This window comes from Coffea arabica, chromosome 4c (assembly GCF_036785885.1).
Source record: "Coffea arabica cultivar ET-39 chromosome 4c, Coffea Arabica ET-39 HiFi, whole genome shotgun sequence".
Taxonomy (NCBI): Eukaryota; Viridiplantae; Streptophyta; class Magnoliopsida; order Gentianales; family Rubiaceae; genus Coffea; species Coffea arabica.
The window spans coordinates 9,196,335-9,212,553 of record NC_092316.1 but is presented as its reverse complement, the minus strand read 5'-3'; the positions used below and the strand labels follow the sequence as shown (position 1 = coordinate 9,212,553).

Below are 16,219 nucleotides of genomic sequence, written 5' to 3'. Positions count from 1 at the left end.
TTTAGCAACTATTAAATAAATAGGTATTTACTGTGTTACAATTATTATGTGTGTTTAAAAATTAGTCAGGGATATTTTAGTCATGAAAAATATAACTTCATTTTAACCCCATCTAAAAGTTGACCACAAGATGTAAAGCGTATATATTTGGAGTTTAAGGGGGCAAAGTGTTATAAGCGCCCAAGTTCATGGGGGCAAAGTGTAATTAACCCTAAAAAAAAATATCCCCTTATATTGGACCACATTAAATTGGATAGCCCCTTGAACTAATTCATTGGGTGGCTTCAATATCTTAATACCAGCCGTGGGATGTTACATACTTCATATTTTCTTTGCTAAATTGACCCCAAAAAAAAAGTGTAAAGGTTTAATCATAACTTTGCTAGGAATTAGTACATTGATCATATTTATCGTGTACCTTTAACCGATTTACCTAATTACTCACCGAAGAAAGCCATTGATGTGAGCTTGTTGATGCAATTGGCAGTAATTTTTGAAACAGTGTGAAATTGGCCTTTTAGCTTCACAAGATGTGTGGGGTTGGTTCTCATGTAGTTAAGAAACCTACGCTTCCTAATGTCACATCTAAGACTATTAATTATGATTAAGATGTTATTGAGATGATGATACACTACAAATTTAGATATTGGAATTGAGGTACATTTTTTTCTGCTTATTGTGCTTTGAGACTATGAGTGCGCTTGAAAAAAATTTAATTTTAAATTTAATGTTTAAAAATCTGAAATTTGAATTCATTAAATTACTAAGTTGTTAAGTATTGTAATCATAACATTTGAGTGTATTTTTTATGAAAGTAGTGAATAAATAGTTTATCACTTATTTTTGAACTAACACACCGTTTGAATTGAGGGAATACGAGGAAAAGAAAAGGAGAGAAATTGGAGGTATTTGGTTTTTGTTGTTTGATTGATTTTTGAAGAGGGAAATGGAGGGAAAGGGTCTAGTTGTTTTATTGAATTATGTTTTCTACCCAAAAGTGGATGAAGTAGAGGAAAATGAAACTAAATTAATTGAAATAATTTAATTTTTTCAAAAAGAGTATTTTTTCCTATCTTTTTCAGTAAATTAACACTTGTTCTTTTCCTTTTCTTTTTTGTTTCCTTCTCCGATCCAAACAAATTTCCAATATTTTCTCTTTTTCTTCCATATTTAATCCAAACAAGATGGATGGAAACTACTTTTCTCTACTCTCCTTTCTTTTATTTTCCATTGGCGTCCTTTCCTTTTCTTTTCCTTCTTTTCTTTCAATCCGATCGGAGCCTAAGTTTTGTCCAGGCAATTTAAAATTATTTAATTAATTAAGATGTTATATATATTTTTGTTATCAAACACATCTAAATATATTAAGATTTGAATTCATCAAGTCTAAATGCTAAATTAGATCATCAAACTATGCCCATGATTTGGTTCTGGTAGAGCTGATGTCTCTAGCTTTATTAGTAAACTTTCAATTAGAATGGGCAGTATAAGATAACATCTTTCCATGTTCTATGGTTTCTAATATAAAAGGACAAAAGCAGTTTTACCAATTTTGGGTTGGGCTGGGGGAAGGGGGAATAATAGGCAGTGTTTTATATTAAAAAAGGAAAAAAGGTAAAAGTTAAAATTGTGAGAAAATAAAGGAAAAATTGATAGAAGACAAACCTGTAAATAAAAGAGGAGAATGACTCTCCCTTTGGCTGCGAACGAAGGATAATTTTGTAGTGCATGAGAAATACTTTTATCTACACCAGAAGACTTTGAGTAGAGCTCTTGAACTCAAAATGATGTACCTGTTCTTGGTGGCATTATTTTAGTTCATTATAAATTTTAATTTTTAATAATCAATTTTTTGGTATTCTTGTGTGTTTGCATTTAAATTATAAATTATTTGATAGTAAAAAAAGTTAACATTCATAATCTACCAAAGATAAGTTTTTACTAAATCTGATTATTCTTTATAATCACTTTTTTATAATCAATTGATGCAAAATTTAAAACGAACAAGAAAAGGAACTATATAAGATTTTTAAGATGTTGATGTTACATGGAAAAATTTAAATAAATTCACTATATAGATTGAAAATTTTATTAATATTAAGTAACTTGAACTTCCATCTCAAAATCAATTGGCAATGAGTGGAGTGGTTCAACATCTAACGTCTTATATATATGGCCGGAAACCTTTGGAATATCAAGGTGGGATATTCAACTAACATCCCGTCGCTAACGTGACTTGGCAAATGAGCTTAAATCATTAGAGAAAGAACAAAAGAACCAAGTCAACAAAATGACATAACAAACAAACCCAAGGCTCAGCTCTAATAGGCTCAGCTCTAATACCATGTTAAGTAACTTGGACTTCCATCTCAAAATCAATTGACAATGAGTACAGTGACCCAACACCTTATATATACGGCTGGAAATCCTTGGAATATCAATTTGAGATATTCAACTAATAATTAATAATTTAATTTTCGTCATTTTATGCATTCATTGCAATGAAAGTTTCATTAAATTATGAGATTATCACACTTAATAAAAAGTACGGGTGAACGGGCGAGTAGAAGGGAAATAGAGGAGTAGGGATAGTGGAGAAGAGTAGGATACTATTAGGGAGGTGGCCTGTCAATTTTTGTTGTCATCCCTAGGTCATGTAAAGATAAATTTAGTTATTGTTCATAATTTATTTTGTCGCTTTTAATTCAATTCTTAGGTCAATTCAAAGTTACTTTTGAGAATGCTTCAAAATACTAAAAACACTACATTTATAATGGTATTTGTTACTTAAAATCTAAATGCAATAATTTTCTTTAAATACTTCAAAAAAGAAACATCTAATCAAAATAGACTCAAAATTTTAACTACCCCATATTGTTGTGATGGTTGTGATTAGATCTAGTCATTAGGTGAAGGGGGAGGAGAGTTGAATGGGAGGGGAGAGGAAAAAGGAAGGAAGAAAGGAAGAGAAGGGAGAGGGAAGGGAGAAAAGAAAGGAGAAAGAAGAAAAAGATGGTGATAGAAGGAGAACAAAAAGTGGTAATAATAATGAAAGAGAAAATTGTGGTGAGAATGGTGCAGGGATTTGGGAAGAAGCGAGAGGGGAAAGAGATGAGAAGTAGAAAGAAGGGGAGTTGGTTGAGGTGAAAAAAAAAAGAGAGGAAGGAGGGGGAGGGGAAGGAATGGTGGACGAGTAAAAAATGAGGGAAGAGTAAATCGTTCGCGCTGTGCAAGTGGCATGGGATGAACACAATAAGCGAATTGTCAAATTTGTACTTTCAAAATTAATAGATTCGTGACTTATTCCAGTCAAATTTGAGAGGTGATGAGAGATAAAATTTGAGCGTTTTCTATATGTTAGGGACTAAAATTGATCATTTTAATTCTGAGACACTAAAATTTTTATGTACACAATATGCAAGGAATGATTAGTGTAGTTTTTCCTTAGATCTTTTGTTAGTTCATTTTGATACGTCCAATTGCCAACTTTTTAATAAATCAAATAAACAAGCAATTCTATTCTTTTTTGAGGTAATATATTGCACTTTGTTACGCTTCATTCTAGGACTATTCCACTTTACAAATGCACCATCTGCCTTTGGGAATTCTCGAGTGGGTCTTGTTTGGATAGTAATTTTTTGTCGAAAAATTGCGTCATTTTTTATAATCATATTTCCTTATTACCTTTTTTTTTCACATAAATAAAATCGTTATAATAATTTTTCTACAAAAAAAATTCAAGAAAATACAATCCAAAGAAGACCTAAATCTTCTGCCCAAAAAAAGAGTGACAAAATGTCAAAAACTATTTAAATATCCCAAAACCCCAAAACTTTTTTCCTCCGATCACTCACCCTCAAGTCCTCAACCAAGCGGGCCAAACCAAGTACGTACCTACAGGTGCCATGATTCCCCTAACACAAGAAAGTGGCTATATTCTTTTGCTTTGCTCAGCCACAATTTTCCATCCCACGGACAAACTACTGGTACATAATGCTATCACCTTCTCAATCGTCTTCAATTCTCGACCATGCAACCCAAATGAGTTTCTCCAGTTTCAGTGCTTATGTTTCTTTTGTAACATCCTGTACGTGTTCATAACAGAAATCCAACTGCCCCAGAGTTTAACCTGAATTTGTGGAAAAATTTAGCAAATTAGTAGGAACCCATTTTTAGTGAAGCTGAAGATTATCAGAGACCACCATGATTTTGCCGCTCGATTTGAAAGATTTCCAGGAAAAGCTCTCCATAAAGTTGAGACCTTGGCAGCGTTCTTTTGAGTTCTGGGCTCGAACTATTGACATCTACACTGGCTATAAGGTCTCTCTATCCGTGAATTAATATTGGGATTAGCTTAGAATTTTGTTTTGTTTTTTTTTCACTTTTCATTTTTGTTTAATGGGGGAAAATTCCTTTCAGGTGTTTCAACTTAAAGTGTGCTTTGAGAAGGATGTGAAAAAGCAGGAGGCAATGTGGGAGAGGCAGCATGAGCTTGCTGCTGACAAGATTTATAATATGTGTGCTGATCTTGGTGGGTTTTTTCTAAAGGTACTCCTGTTGATTGCACCTTTAAAATTTTTAATCTTCTATACTTCTTAAAAGCCATCAATTGTTAAGTTTTGACTATTGTTTGCCTTGAAAGGTTACTCTTTTACTGTGTAATTGGGCTCTTATGGCACTGTTCTGAGTTAAAGATTTTGGTTTAAATAGGTACTACGTGTTTGTGACTTATGGAGGCTGTCATTTTGGGTTTTTTTTTCCTTCATGGTTTTGGTGGATTATGTTTTGTATAGGTTGCACAAATAGTTGGGAAACCTGACTTGGCACCAGCTGCATGGGTGAGAAGACTGGTCACACTGTGTGATCAAGCTCCAGCTACGCCGTACAATGTGATCAAAGCTGAGCTGGAGAAGGAGCTTAGTCAAAGTGTTGACGAGTTGTTTGACACATTTGATGCCAATCCTCTTGGTTCAGCTTCAATTGCTCAGGTTTATATAGCAACTTCACTATTTTGGCTAGCTAAAGACTCACAAAGTTTAAGGTTAAAGTTCTGAATGCAAAATAAAGTATCTTTAAGGTTTAATCCATGATCTCTCAACTCGGTTGGTATGCAATAAATTTATAATTTTCATGATTTCTTATTTGTTTCGTGGTTCTTTTGTGAGTACTCAACATAAATAATTTGGAATGCTAATCATCATGGAACAACTGGGAAGAACCTCAAGAGATGGATGTCAGTAAAGTTGATTCATCTTGTGATTAAGTTGGCAGTTGAGTAAAAGGATGCATTAGGTCTGTTCTGAAATAGCAAATGGTAACAGCCTGTGTGGGACCTTAAAGTTGTATAAATCGTTAATGTTAACATTGTTTTTACTTATAATTTAGAATTCAAGTGCTCATGATATCTATTCCAGTAAGGAAGGTTGAAATCAGGTTTCCCTATTATACTATTACCCAGGTCGTGCAAATGGGGTTGCTAAGGACATGCCAAATGGAGCATCCAACATTCTACAGTATGATGGATTGATTGGCTTATAAATGTGACAACGTGATCTAATTGCATGTTTACAACTTAGGATAGCCTTTCCGAGAAGTGGGATGAAACTCAAATTTTTGACAGGAGGCTGTGTTGGTAGGACTACTGCTTTTGAGGCCCTTTTTTTTCTTTCTTTTGTAACTGTTACTGCAGTATTTTAAGCAACATAATTCCTGAATGATATATGGGCCTTATCAGTCTATAGATGCACTTTGTTAAAAGTTTCAGAATAAAAAATATGATGGATCCTGCAGCCTGCGGAGAATAATTAGTATCTGAAAGTGCTTTAAGTTTTTGTTCATGTTTTCTGATGGTGCAGTTGGTTTCTTCTTGATTAACAATATCTGATTGTACCATTACATGTAAACTTGACAGAGTTTTTGATCTAACCTTTACTCGCTATCCTTTTATTTTAAGACTATACTGATATAATGCGTGCATGTTGATGTCATGTATAACCTAGGTTCATCGAGTACGGCTAAGGGGTGACAAGAATGATGTTGTTGTCAAGGTAAGAAGAACTGAAAATCTGCCTGCATCTTTAATATGATTGAGGTCTTAATCAATACGTTGCTGCAGGTGCAACACCCTGGGGTTCAGCATTTGATGATGACAGACATCCACAACTTGCAAGCTTTTGCTTTGTTTATACAGAAGACAGATATCAAATTTGATCTATATTCTATAACCAAGGAGATGGAGAAACAGGTATGCAGCTCCTTTTCTTTCACAATCATCTGTAGACATTCTGCTGTCCTTGTCTGCCACCACTTTTTTCTTTACTTTATTGGGGAGAGAGGGGGAGGGGTGTTGTCTTTTTTGGGGGGGTGGGGTGGGGGAAGAGGGGGGTTGCTGGGAAATTCAACATGATGCATTTTTTTTGTGGCATAGCTAAGATTTCTGTAGTGGGGCCAAGCATTTGTACTCAGTGTACTTTCTTCTGTTTCCTTTCGATCAGTTTCTTCATTTATGACTTGAGAACTGTGTGGGGGAAAATGTCAAAAATATTTAGACTAGCTAAGTTTAGTCTTCAACAAGCTTTTCTTCACTTTTTAATGTTTCGTTTGAGGCAGAGAAATTGCATTGAAGTATGTAAATATGTCAAAAGATGACTGTTTTTTCATCTTGTAGTGATTTATGTGTTGTATTTCTAGAGCTGCTTTATGTCTTAAAGTTGTTTTAGTTTCCTACTTTTTATTTATATTTTTCATCCAAGTTCTCCATTATGCCATTCTTTTCCTATAAGGTGCACTAATTAGTGAGCACTCTCTTAGTCTGAAGTTCTACTTCATCTTCCTTTGATGAAAAAATTGCTTTTAATTACTGTGAAGTACACCTGGAATTTGCTATTCTGTCTTACTCTAGAGAAGTTTGGTCACCTTTCATGTCATGTGTTCCAATTTCAATTCATATGTTACACTGTCTTTTATTTTGTTGTTTCATTTCCCTCTGATCATATCATATCACATGTTGACACATCTCTTGTTCAGTTGATATTTCTTTACATTTGTGTCTTATTGTCTTTCTATATATTGTTAAGTGCAAAACTATGATCTTTCTCTTTGATCAATTGTTTGATGCTAATTCATTTCATCTTTTCCGCAACAGATTGGATATGAGTTCAACTTCTTGAGAGAGGCTGATGCTATGGAAAGAATTCGCAATTTCTTATATGCAAACAACAAAAAGAGCCCTGTTTCGGTGCCTCGCGTGGTGCGGAATTTGGTCACTAGGTACATTTAATTGCATTAGATTTTTTTTTTTTGGGATCAAAATTTGAAAACTCAACTTAGTTTGATTGAATTGTCATTGTAGGAAGGTTTTGGTAATGGAATGTATTAATGGAATCCCCATTATGAAACTTGGAGATGAGATAGCGAAAAGAGGCATTAATCCTGCTGGTAAGGTAGCAGCAGCAGCAAAGCAGTAAGCCCTTAGATTACCTAGAGAGTATGGTTCTTTTATTTTTGTTCTGCCTGATTTTTTTTGTGATTGTGCGCATTGGTGTTGTGATTGTAGCTTTTTACTTCCATTATTTCTGTAACTTTGTGATATCTGCACCATTCTTGTGTAACCTTTAGTGGACGCATCAGGAAGTCTTTGATCTGTCTCTCCCCCTCCCAACTTTTTTAAAACTCCACAGAGTTTTTAAGCCTTCTTCGTAAATGAGTAGAGTGCTGGTCTGTGATAGTTCTGGACGAATCTGTAAGAGGTAGCATAGGATGCATCTTGTAGTGGTATTTTCTCCAATCTGAAGCAAATTATTTCACACATAATTGATTGTTTTAAAAGGAAATCTGCTTTACTTTAGCTGAGTGAAGTATAAGAAACCTGAAATATGGATGGTTACTGACTATTATTCTGCTTTTTTTAGAGTGGAGTGGTACTTTCTCTTTTGGAGCTGATACTAATATCTATAGTTTTCTTAGAAGAGATGTTTGTGGAAATCGTTGTCAAAAACCATTCCTGGGAACAAATTTTACTTGTATTGAGTCTGTGTTTGTTACTCAGCTCCATCTTGAGTTCAAAGTTATGAAATTATGAAACAAGTAGCCTTTGGGAATAACTGCAATTTTATGAAACTATCTTGGTTGAATTAAATGCTTAGAAAATTTTGGGCTCAATCTACTAATTTCAGTAAATAGGTGAATTATCTAATGCCGTGCAAAAACATGGAAAATGTTTTTTGGACTGAACCTAGGTTTCTTAGTTTCATAAGAAGATAGTTTTTAAGGTACCTTCTGCTATTAGAGAACTTGTAAGAAGTTTCCTCACTTCCCAAAAGCACATAATTCCTCCGTGAAAAGACAAATCTACTTTTGCAATTGGAATGATACTAAAACTTAAGACATTTTGCAATCAGACAACTGTAGAGTTTGGTCCTGAGAGTTGGAGAGAAGTGACCCTTATATGTGGTAACATGCTACTGTTGGGAAAAGTGATGAAGAAGGAAAAGAAGATAGGGAAGATGAGATAATTTGGTAACCTGTTGAAGAGAGAATAGCCATTTAAAGACATCTGCATTCTGAATCTTATGTCAAAAGAAGTTTATGAACTTATTTTTGTGGGGAACAAGAGATGTGGCAAGCAACTAAGTTTGGAGCTTATCTTGATGAAAGATCTCTAGGAATCATCTCAAGGACTTTGTCCTAATTGACAGGGGTAAGATATCCCAGGACCTAAATTATTATGGAATGCAGAAATAATCAAGATATGGCTGTGTTATTGTTTTGGAAGAGTTCTTAAAACAATAATTAAACCTCTATCTACAGCGTAGCTCAAATTGGTAAGGGGTGCTAAATTAACAGGGATAAGATATGTCAGGACCTTAATTTTGATGGATGGTGGAAACCATCAACATAAGCCAGTGTTATTAATTTGCAAGAGTTCTTAAAACAATGGTTAAACCTCTATCTACAGGGTAGCTCAAATTAGTAAGGGATGCTAAACTTCTGAATTTGTCATCTACGCTTTTAAAATATATCTTGCTACCATGCATATTTTCATAGATGGCTTTTGGAAGAAATTTCTGCATATTGCTAACAAAACTGTTCAACAATTCAACTGGAGTTTGTTATTTTTGTCAGTGACTGACATCCATAACTTATATTAACTGGATGTGATGGGGATAAACTTCATAATCCTTTTATTTCATGTTTCATGATATACATACGTACTTTCACTTGCACTGTTATGTATATGATGGATAACCTACAAAAATAATTTCATTTTATCCTTAATCCTTGCTTGTAGCTACTTTGACAGTGGAATAAACAATAATAAAGACATAACATCTGCTGCCAAATGCAGGAATATCCTGAAAAGTTTGACACTTGCATATGGACAGATGATTCTGAAGAGTGGTTTCTTTCATGCTGATCCTCATCCAGGAAATATTCTGATATGTCGAGGTTCAGAGGCAAGTTGAACGTTTCTACTCTCTTTTATTCTGTTTTGACAGTGTTTCAAGATCATCCATCAGCTTCTGTCTATTGACGGGAAATGGATCTTTTTTGGATACTCTTTTAGGTTGCTTTACTTGATTATGGGCAAGTGAAGGATCTCCCTGATCAGCTGAGGCTTGGATATGCTAATCTAATTCTTGCAATTGCGGATAAGGATCCTTTAAGGGCAATAGAGAGCTTCAGGTGCTATTACCCTCTCTAAACCTTGGTGTTGTGTGTTCAGTGTAAGTGATAATTAATAGTCATAACATTAGCAGATGTTGAAATTCACTGGAAAAAGCAAAAAAGAAAATTGAAAACAGAGGCAGATATGAAAAGGAACAGTTATATATTGAACAATCAAAACTATCTTGGAAATTATTCCTGCCTGAAGAAATGAACTGGTAATTCTTCTGTCTATTATGTTGTGAAATACAACCTTAAATCTCTTACACTGCCTCATCTTCTGTGTCTGTACTAGGGAGCTTGGAATAATTACCTTGACGAAGTGTGAGGATGAGCAGAACGAAATGCTTAAATTGGCAACGACAATGTTTGATACAAAACTACCTCCTGGAGTCATGATGTTGCAGCCTTTTTCAGAAGATTCTTCAATAAAAAGAATTTCTGTGGAGGTTTGTACTGTTTTTAGTAGAGCGATACATGCCAGTTTCTTGATGCTAATTGCTTGTTGAGACTATTGTGTTTACTGGAATATTAAGTCACTTTAGATCTTCCTAAGAACAATTGTAAAAATTTCCCTTTCTCCTTTATAAGCTAATTCAGCAGCAAGTTTGAAACTCACATTAGGTTTAACTCAGTCTGTAAGGTGGTGTTCAGCAATGGTGCAAGAAGTCTTGTAACCTAACCACCAGCCTTAGTTTTTATTATTTGCTCATGCAGTCGTATATACCAATCATACGTTCTCAACTAAGGCTTAATGTACACAGGACAAATGCTGTATCACGATCAGCATTTATCACAGGTCAAGCATCCTAATCACAATAGGAGATAGGAGATGTAGAATCCTGGACATGGCTTGTACAGGTTTTTATATGGCATCATGATCTAGGGTATACCGCTTGGTTCTCCAAAGAGTTTGGTTCTCACTCTTCTGGCAGGTAGCCAGCACTTGTATAAATTAAATCTGGCTGATTGCAGGCCTAACAACTTGAAGTCCAAAGCATTAGCCTGAAATGCTCAAGTCAGGTAAGTAGTAGTACTATAACTGAGGTCTTATGAGCATTCATAAAATCTCTGCGCATGATGCAGAAAAGTCTAGAGCATTAGCCTGAAATGCTTAAGTCAGGTTAGTAATGGTACCGTAATTAAGGTCTTATAAGCATCCATAGAATCTCCATGCCTTATGTGGCAAGACGGGCTTTAATCCACATTTTGCATGTCTTGAGCTCCAAAATTGTGGAGTTGCAAAGAGGGAGAAGAGAAGCAAGATTAAGCTGTAACATTAAGAGGATCCTTCAAATTGCCAGGCTTGGTGCCCATACTCGCTTGAATTTTGAACAGTTTTTTTCTTCTCCCTCACTTTATATCCTTTAAAAGGGCTGGTAGGATTGATGCGGCTTGGTTTCTATTTTCTTTAATGGGAATGGGTTGTCAAAGCATTGGATTTATACCAGGGCATCAAATAGGGGTGGCCTAAATTTTTAAGTTTGGGCTGTATTGACCACTAATGTGGTGGGAACAATATTTTCAGCAAGGATAGAGCATCTCATGTTTGGGCATATTATCCACTTTTATATTGTAACTTATCTAGAGAACTTCTTGATCCATACTGGAAGCAAGCCAATCTTTCCATTTCTAATTTGGGAACTGAGCATTGCTTTTTGTTTATTGTTTTTTTCAAAGCAGAGGTTGGATTCTTCATATCATAACCCCCCTTAAGAATTATTATAAGTTGACCTCAACAATATCAATAATTTCGGGCCTAATCTTGCAAATTTCGTAGTTTATGTCTTCCCAATGCAATTTAAACCTACAAAGTTCCTACACTTGGAAAGTCTCATTTCCAAGAACATAGTTTTTTTTTTGGGTGATAAAAGGGACTGTAAACTCTGCTCATGAGTATTCACTCTAACTTTTGATTTTTGGTCTTGTTGTTCTATGTTATTTGACATTGAAGGAAATACTTCTAAAAATGATTTAGCTGTAATGAAAAAAATTCCTTATTCTGCTAACTTAGATTCTGAGGTTAAGTCTGGTTTAATTCCTCTTTGCATTTGTCTATACATGCCTTAAATTTGGAATATATTCAGTATTATGTAGAGATATGACTTAAGATGATTCAAATGTTAGATATGTACCCAAAAAAAAAAAAAAAGAAGAAGAATGATACTTCATTACTGTAGCTGTTTCTTGATGTATGATAAGCTATTATGGGACTCTCGAATCGTGAAGATGATAAACTTGATATGTTAGAAACTGGTTCTTGCAGTGTTTTAATAATCGGTTGATGATTGCAAGTTATGCACCAAAATTGTAATTGTCCTGCTGTGATATGATGATGACAGGCTTTTCCAGAAGAACTGTTTTCTGTTCTTCGTACTGTGCATCTATTGAGGGGGCTCAGTGTCGGTATGGGAATTAATTATTCATGTGCTGAGCAGTGGAGACCTATTGCTGAAGAAGCTCTGTGTCGTGCGGGCAGGCTACCAGGTATATTTCTAAGTCAGAACATTTGTCACTTCTATAATTGGTGTTTCATGGGGCCAAAATGGGAGTGTAGTAATTTGCTGCTGGTGCTTCTTGCCAATGCACGATAATACATCATGTCCAATTTAGGTTTCACTTATAATGTTAGCAATTTTGTTTGCTGGTGTTCATTTTCATAATGTGCTTTGCACTGAGCAGGCCCTATCAAGCAATGCCATTTCCATGCTGTTTGGCCGGGTCTAAGAAATGTAAAATTTGTCTATTTAACAGGCTTACAAGTTCCCTTCTGTAAAATTATTCTGATATTTAAACTGTTCAAGTTAATATCATGCTAAATCTGTGTTAATAAATCTTTTTAATCCTGCAACTTTTACCGTCTGTCCCTAAATTAGAGTTGCTCCAGACTTTGAGTTATTTTCTTTTCTGTCTGGCAGTGTGTCACCCCACAACAGCAGCTTTCGAGTTCAAAGTTCATTAACATTTTTCATGTGTTGCTTATTTTTTTTTGGGCTTTTTCATGTATTGGTGCAGATAAAAATTCAAGACGAGGACGTAGACGCGGGTACCTCAGAAGGATATTTCGGAGACAGTAAAATAACACATGAAGAAAAGCAGGCGGTTTACAAAAAAAAAAATTGAGACATTTATCATTCTTGGTATAGATAAAGTCTATTGTAATACACTAGTAACTGTACACTTACTGATTTAGAAATAGATATCTCAGGCTCTTCTGATGTGATGCTTTTCATTGCTGATGCTCAACCATTAATTGTAGGTGCCAATGCAAAATTGTATGGCACCAAATCAGTTCCTTGTCCATGACACAGGCAAAATCAGTATTCTGTAATAGACTGACATGCAAGATGAATATTCTGCATTTGTGGAAACTACTTTTGACCTGACTATTAGCATGAGATCCTCCAGCTTATGTAGTAGTTTTTGCAGTCCCATTTGGAGGTATTGATCGATGAACAGCATGGAGCAGAATACGGTTGATACCAAACAGGTAACATTGGAAAGGGGAGTAGGGGTGTGCATCTTGACCCGGCGACTTGAAAAACCCGATGATATGATCCGATCCAATCCGTCGGATTACATGCGAATCGGATCATATCCGAATAAAGAAGTTATGCGGATCAGATTCGAATATATATATTTTTTGTGATCTGCGGATATTCGATCTATAAAGTATTTTTTATACATCAAATACACTAATTTATCTTATTTCTCATTTTTATATCTATGTCCTCTTTCAAAATAAGTTTTCTTTGCATATGATATTAAGTTTTTAAACAAATTGTCTTATAATTTGTGGATAAAAAAATCGTAAATGTATTGAATCTTATTTGTTTGCATCAAAATAAGGAAAAAAAATTTATGGAAGTTACTTTATATTGCAACCCAAAAAAAAGGATTAATTTTGACTAAAAACTCTTTTTATTTTTTTTAATGACTAAAAGCTCATGTAAGTCCAACAAATCACTTGAATGATATTTTTGAAACTTTAATACAATTTATATTTCATTTTATCTTTGGAATTTATAACTTTTTTTAAAAGAAAATTTAAATTGGATTTGCATATTGTGAATACCAATATCTAGATATTTGCATTAGCAGATTCAGATGCGGATCATAAAATGATTGATCCGATTTTTACAGGTCGGATTAGCATTTTGTTTCATGGGTTAAACACCCCTAAAGAGGAGGAATCATTTCGATGTCAGGAAAAAAAAATAAAGAGAGACAAATCACAGAACCCGGTAAACCCCGTTTGGATTGCATTTTCTGTCGTTTTTCATAGAAAAATTACTGTAGTGATTTGATGTATGTGAGGAAAAAATGTAATAGGGAAATGTGATCACGGAAAATGATGCAATTTTCTGGTAGAAAATGGCAATCCAAACAGGGCACGCTCCTTTGCTTGTGCATGATCTTAAACATCTCCAATCCATGGTAAGTTTTTCCTTGCATTATGCTAAAACAACAGATTCATCTGGGTACTCTTGCGCCATCCGGACATTGATAATAATCAAATTTGCAAAAGAACAAAAGGATGAGAGAAAAAAATAAGATCGAATAGCAGACTTATCACAAAATGACATACAGAATAATTTGTTAACCTGTAAGCATAAATGTAGAAGATAGAATATTCTATTATGAAATTTGTCAGAACTCTCTATTCTTGACATCTGTGAGTCCTTTGAATTTACTTCAATTGACAATTGGTTTTCACTAAACATGTAGGCTGCAGCTTAACAAGATGGAAGCAAGGATTCATTGTCAAATTCGGTTATGAATGATTCTTGAAGAAAGAAAGAAAGGAGGGGGTGGGGGGGGGGGGGAACAACTTTCAAATTAAGCCAACTCAAAAATCAGGATTCATGTTTGTTCAACTCAATTTTCCAACCGCATTGATTCAGTATTTGGACTTCAAAGAGACAAAAAAGAAATTAGTTTGTAAAGCATAATTAGCTCACGTTGGATTAATCTTCAATATACTGATAGCATATGCACTTTCATCATTAGATGCATGACCTATAATCTAATTTGAATTTAAAATCTAAATTTTGCAGTGTATGCACTGTCAATATATCTAAGATTAATTCTTTGGAGTTTACGAGATCAAATCCCCGAAAGCTCTTGAAAATTGAGTAAAATGAGTTGAGATTGATCTTGATGAGTAATCAGCACTACAATTTAAAGAAATGTCACAATATTTGCTGATCAGGTAATGTAACCTTCAGAAGGGACTTCAAAATTAAATTCTATGAACAAATAAGAGATTGCCCTTGCCATCCTTCTCACAGCCCATCAAGGGCTTTCAAGTTTCAAGTGGTGTAAACTTGAGTTGGAGCTAGATGTTGACATGCAATATGCACTCAGTATTAACTCATTAATTAAGAGGGTTTTCTTGTTATCAATCTAGAAACTATGAAGCTTTCTGCAACTATTTTATAGTAAATAAAGCAAAAAAGGTCACATTAACCTGTAATTTTTTTAGTTATTTGTTTCTTAATCTTCACCAATCATTGCTTAAGCTGTTTAAAATCTTCAGTTTTGAAGACTGCTATAAGCAGATGTATAAAGCATAAATTTACACAAGTAACACAACAGAATTCTTGTTGGGAGTTGGAGTATGAATTGAAAAAGAATATCCTGCAAAGATTGTATCGGCAGGAATTAATGATGGATGCTAATATCCAAATACTACAAGCCAAAACCGTACAAAGATGCCTTGTATTTTATAAATCAAGAAAGTGTATAAAATTAGGAGAAATGGAAGTAACTATGCGATTCCCAGAAAAAATAATAATATGTTTCCTAGTTACTTCATTCCCCAATGTGGGCCGGCTGAATAAAATCTTTAATGCCGATTCTTGAAGCAAATGTTGAAGCTCTTATTCCATTGGTTTAAAGCTTCATTGCCAATGAAGAAAACCCCCACCTTCCACCAAAAATTACTGATTTAAGTTTAGGAGATGCACAGGTATTTTAGTGCTGTAATGAAATAGTATGATTTAGAGCCGACTTTTGTTACATTTTAGGCATTCCCTCGAAGAACGGTGTACTTTTTTTTGGCCAAAAATGTGGGGTGATGTGATGTATGATTAGGAAGTTGTATTGAAAGCGATTTCTTTTCCTTTTTCGCCTCTGATATAAATGGTAAAATCAGAGTTCAAAATCGAAATGTTGTTAAATCACGGTGCAATATCGAAAGAATAATTTGGCAAAAGAGTAGTATAGCAATTTTCTTAGCCTCCCTGATTTTCGTATATGAGATATTTTCAAAATCTTTTTATGTTCATTGTTTTATTTGTCAGCTTCTCTCAGATTGTGGGGTTCATTCATAGCATTCGAGCAATGCTAAAAGTAAGATTGGATTGATAACTCAAGAAACAAGTCTTGAGTACTTTCCAATGATGAGCTACTCACCAATATGCTCAATCATCTCATCAAGTGTTTTCCATTTCAAGGAAAAGGAGAAACATATGTAAATTCTGCAAATACAAACTAAAAAGGTGAGACTGCATTTTCTTCGTCCAGATTGCAAGTATTAGGCCTTCAAAAT

General features: G+C 34.5%; 1 protein-coding gene across 5 annotated transcripts; it reads left to right on the top strand.

Annotated features, from left to right (window-relative positions):
* Positions 1-3,841: 3,841 nt before the first annotated feature.
* LOC140005242 (uncharacterized) lies at positions 3,842-13,055 on the top strand. 5 transcript variants are annotated; one of them, XM_072045918.1, is made up of 13 exons: positions 3,842-3,986; positions 4,105-4,320; positions 4,420-4,548; positions 4,794-4,988; positions 6,000-6,047; positions 6,116-6,244; positions 7,145-7,269; positions 7,352-7,462; positions 9,347-9,455; positions 9,566-9,684; positions 9,962-10,115; positions 12,009-12,153; positions 12,682-13,055. In XM_072045918.1, the coding sequence occupies exons 2-13, from the start codon at positions 4,204-4,206 to the stop codon at positions 12,741-12,743; spliced, it is 1,443 nt and encodes a 480-aa protein (XP_071902019.1). In that variant the 5' UTR covers positions 3,842-3,986; positions 4,105-4,203; the 3' UTR covers positions 12,744-13,055. The 5 variants fall into 5 exon arrangements, 3 of the variants coding, with proteins under 3 accessions (XP_071902019.1, XP_071902021.1, XP_071902020.1); XR_011813010.1 differs by lacking the exon at positions 12,682-13,055 and adding exons at positions 10,431-10,553; positions 10,642-10,689 and having other exon boundaries at positions 3,844-4,320; positions 12,009-12,081; XR_011813009.1 differs by lacking the exon at positions 12,682-13,055 and adding an exon at positions 10,431-10,689 and having other exon boundaries at positions 3,844-4,320; positions 12,009-12,081.
* The last annotated feature ends 3,164 nt before the right edge of the window (positions 13,056-16,219 follow it).

Bases quoted from the DNA above. Each gene is read 5' to 3' on its own strand.
- LOC140005242 (XM_072045918.1), top strand. From the start codon at position 4,204: ATGATTTTGCCGCTCGATTTGAAAGATTTCCAGGAAAAGCTCTCCATA. The intron at 4,321-4,419 runs GTCTCTCTATCC...AATTCCTTTCAG, and splicing joins ACATCTACACTGGCTATAAG to GTGTTTCAACTTAAAGTGTG. The intron at 4,549-4,793 runs GTACTCCTGTTG...TGTTTTGTATAG, and splicing joins TTGGTGGGTTTTTTCTAAAG to GTTGCACAAATAGTTGGGAA.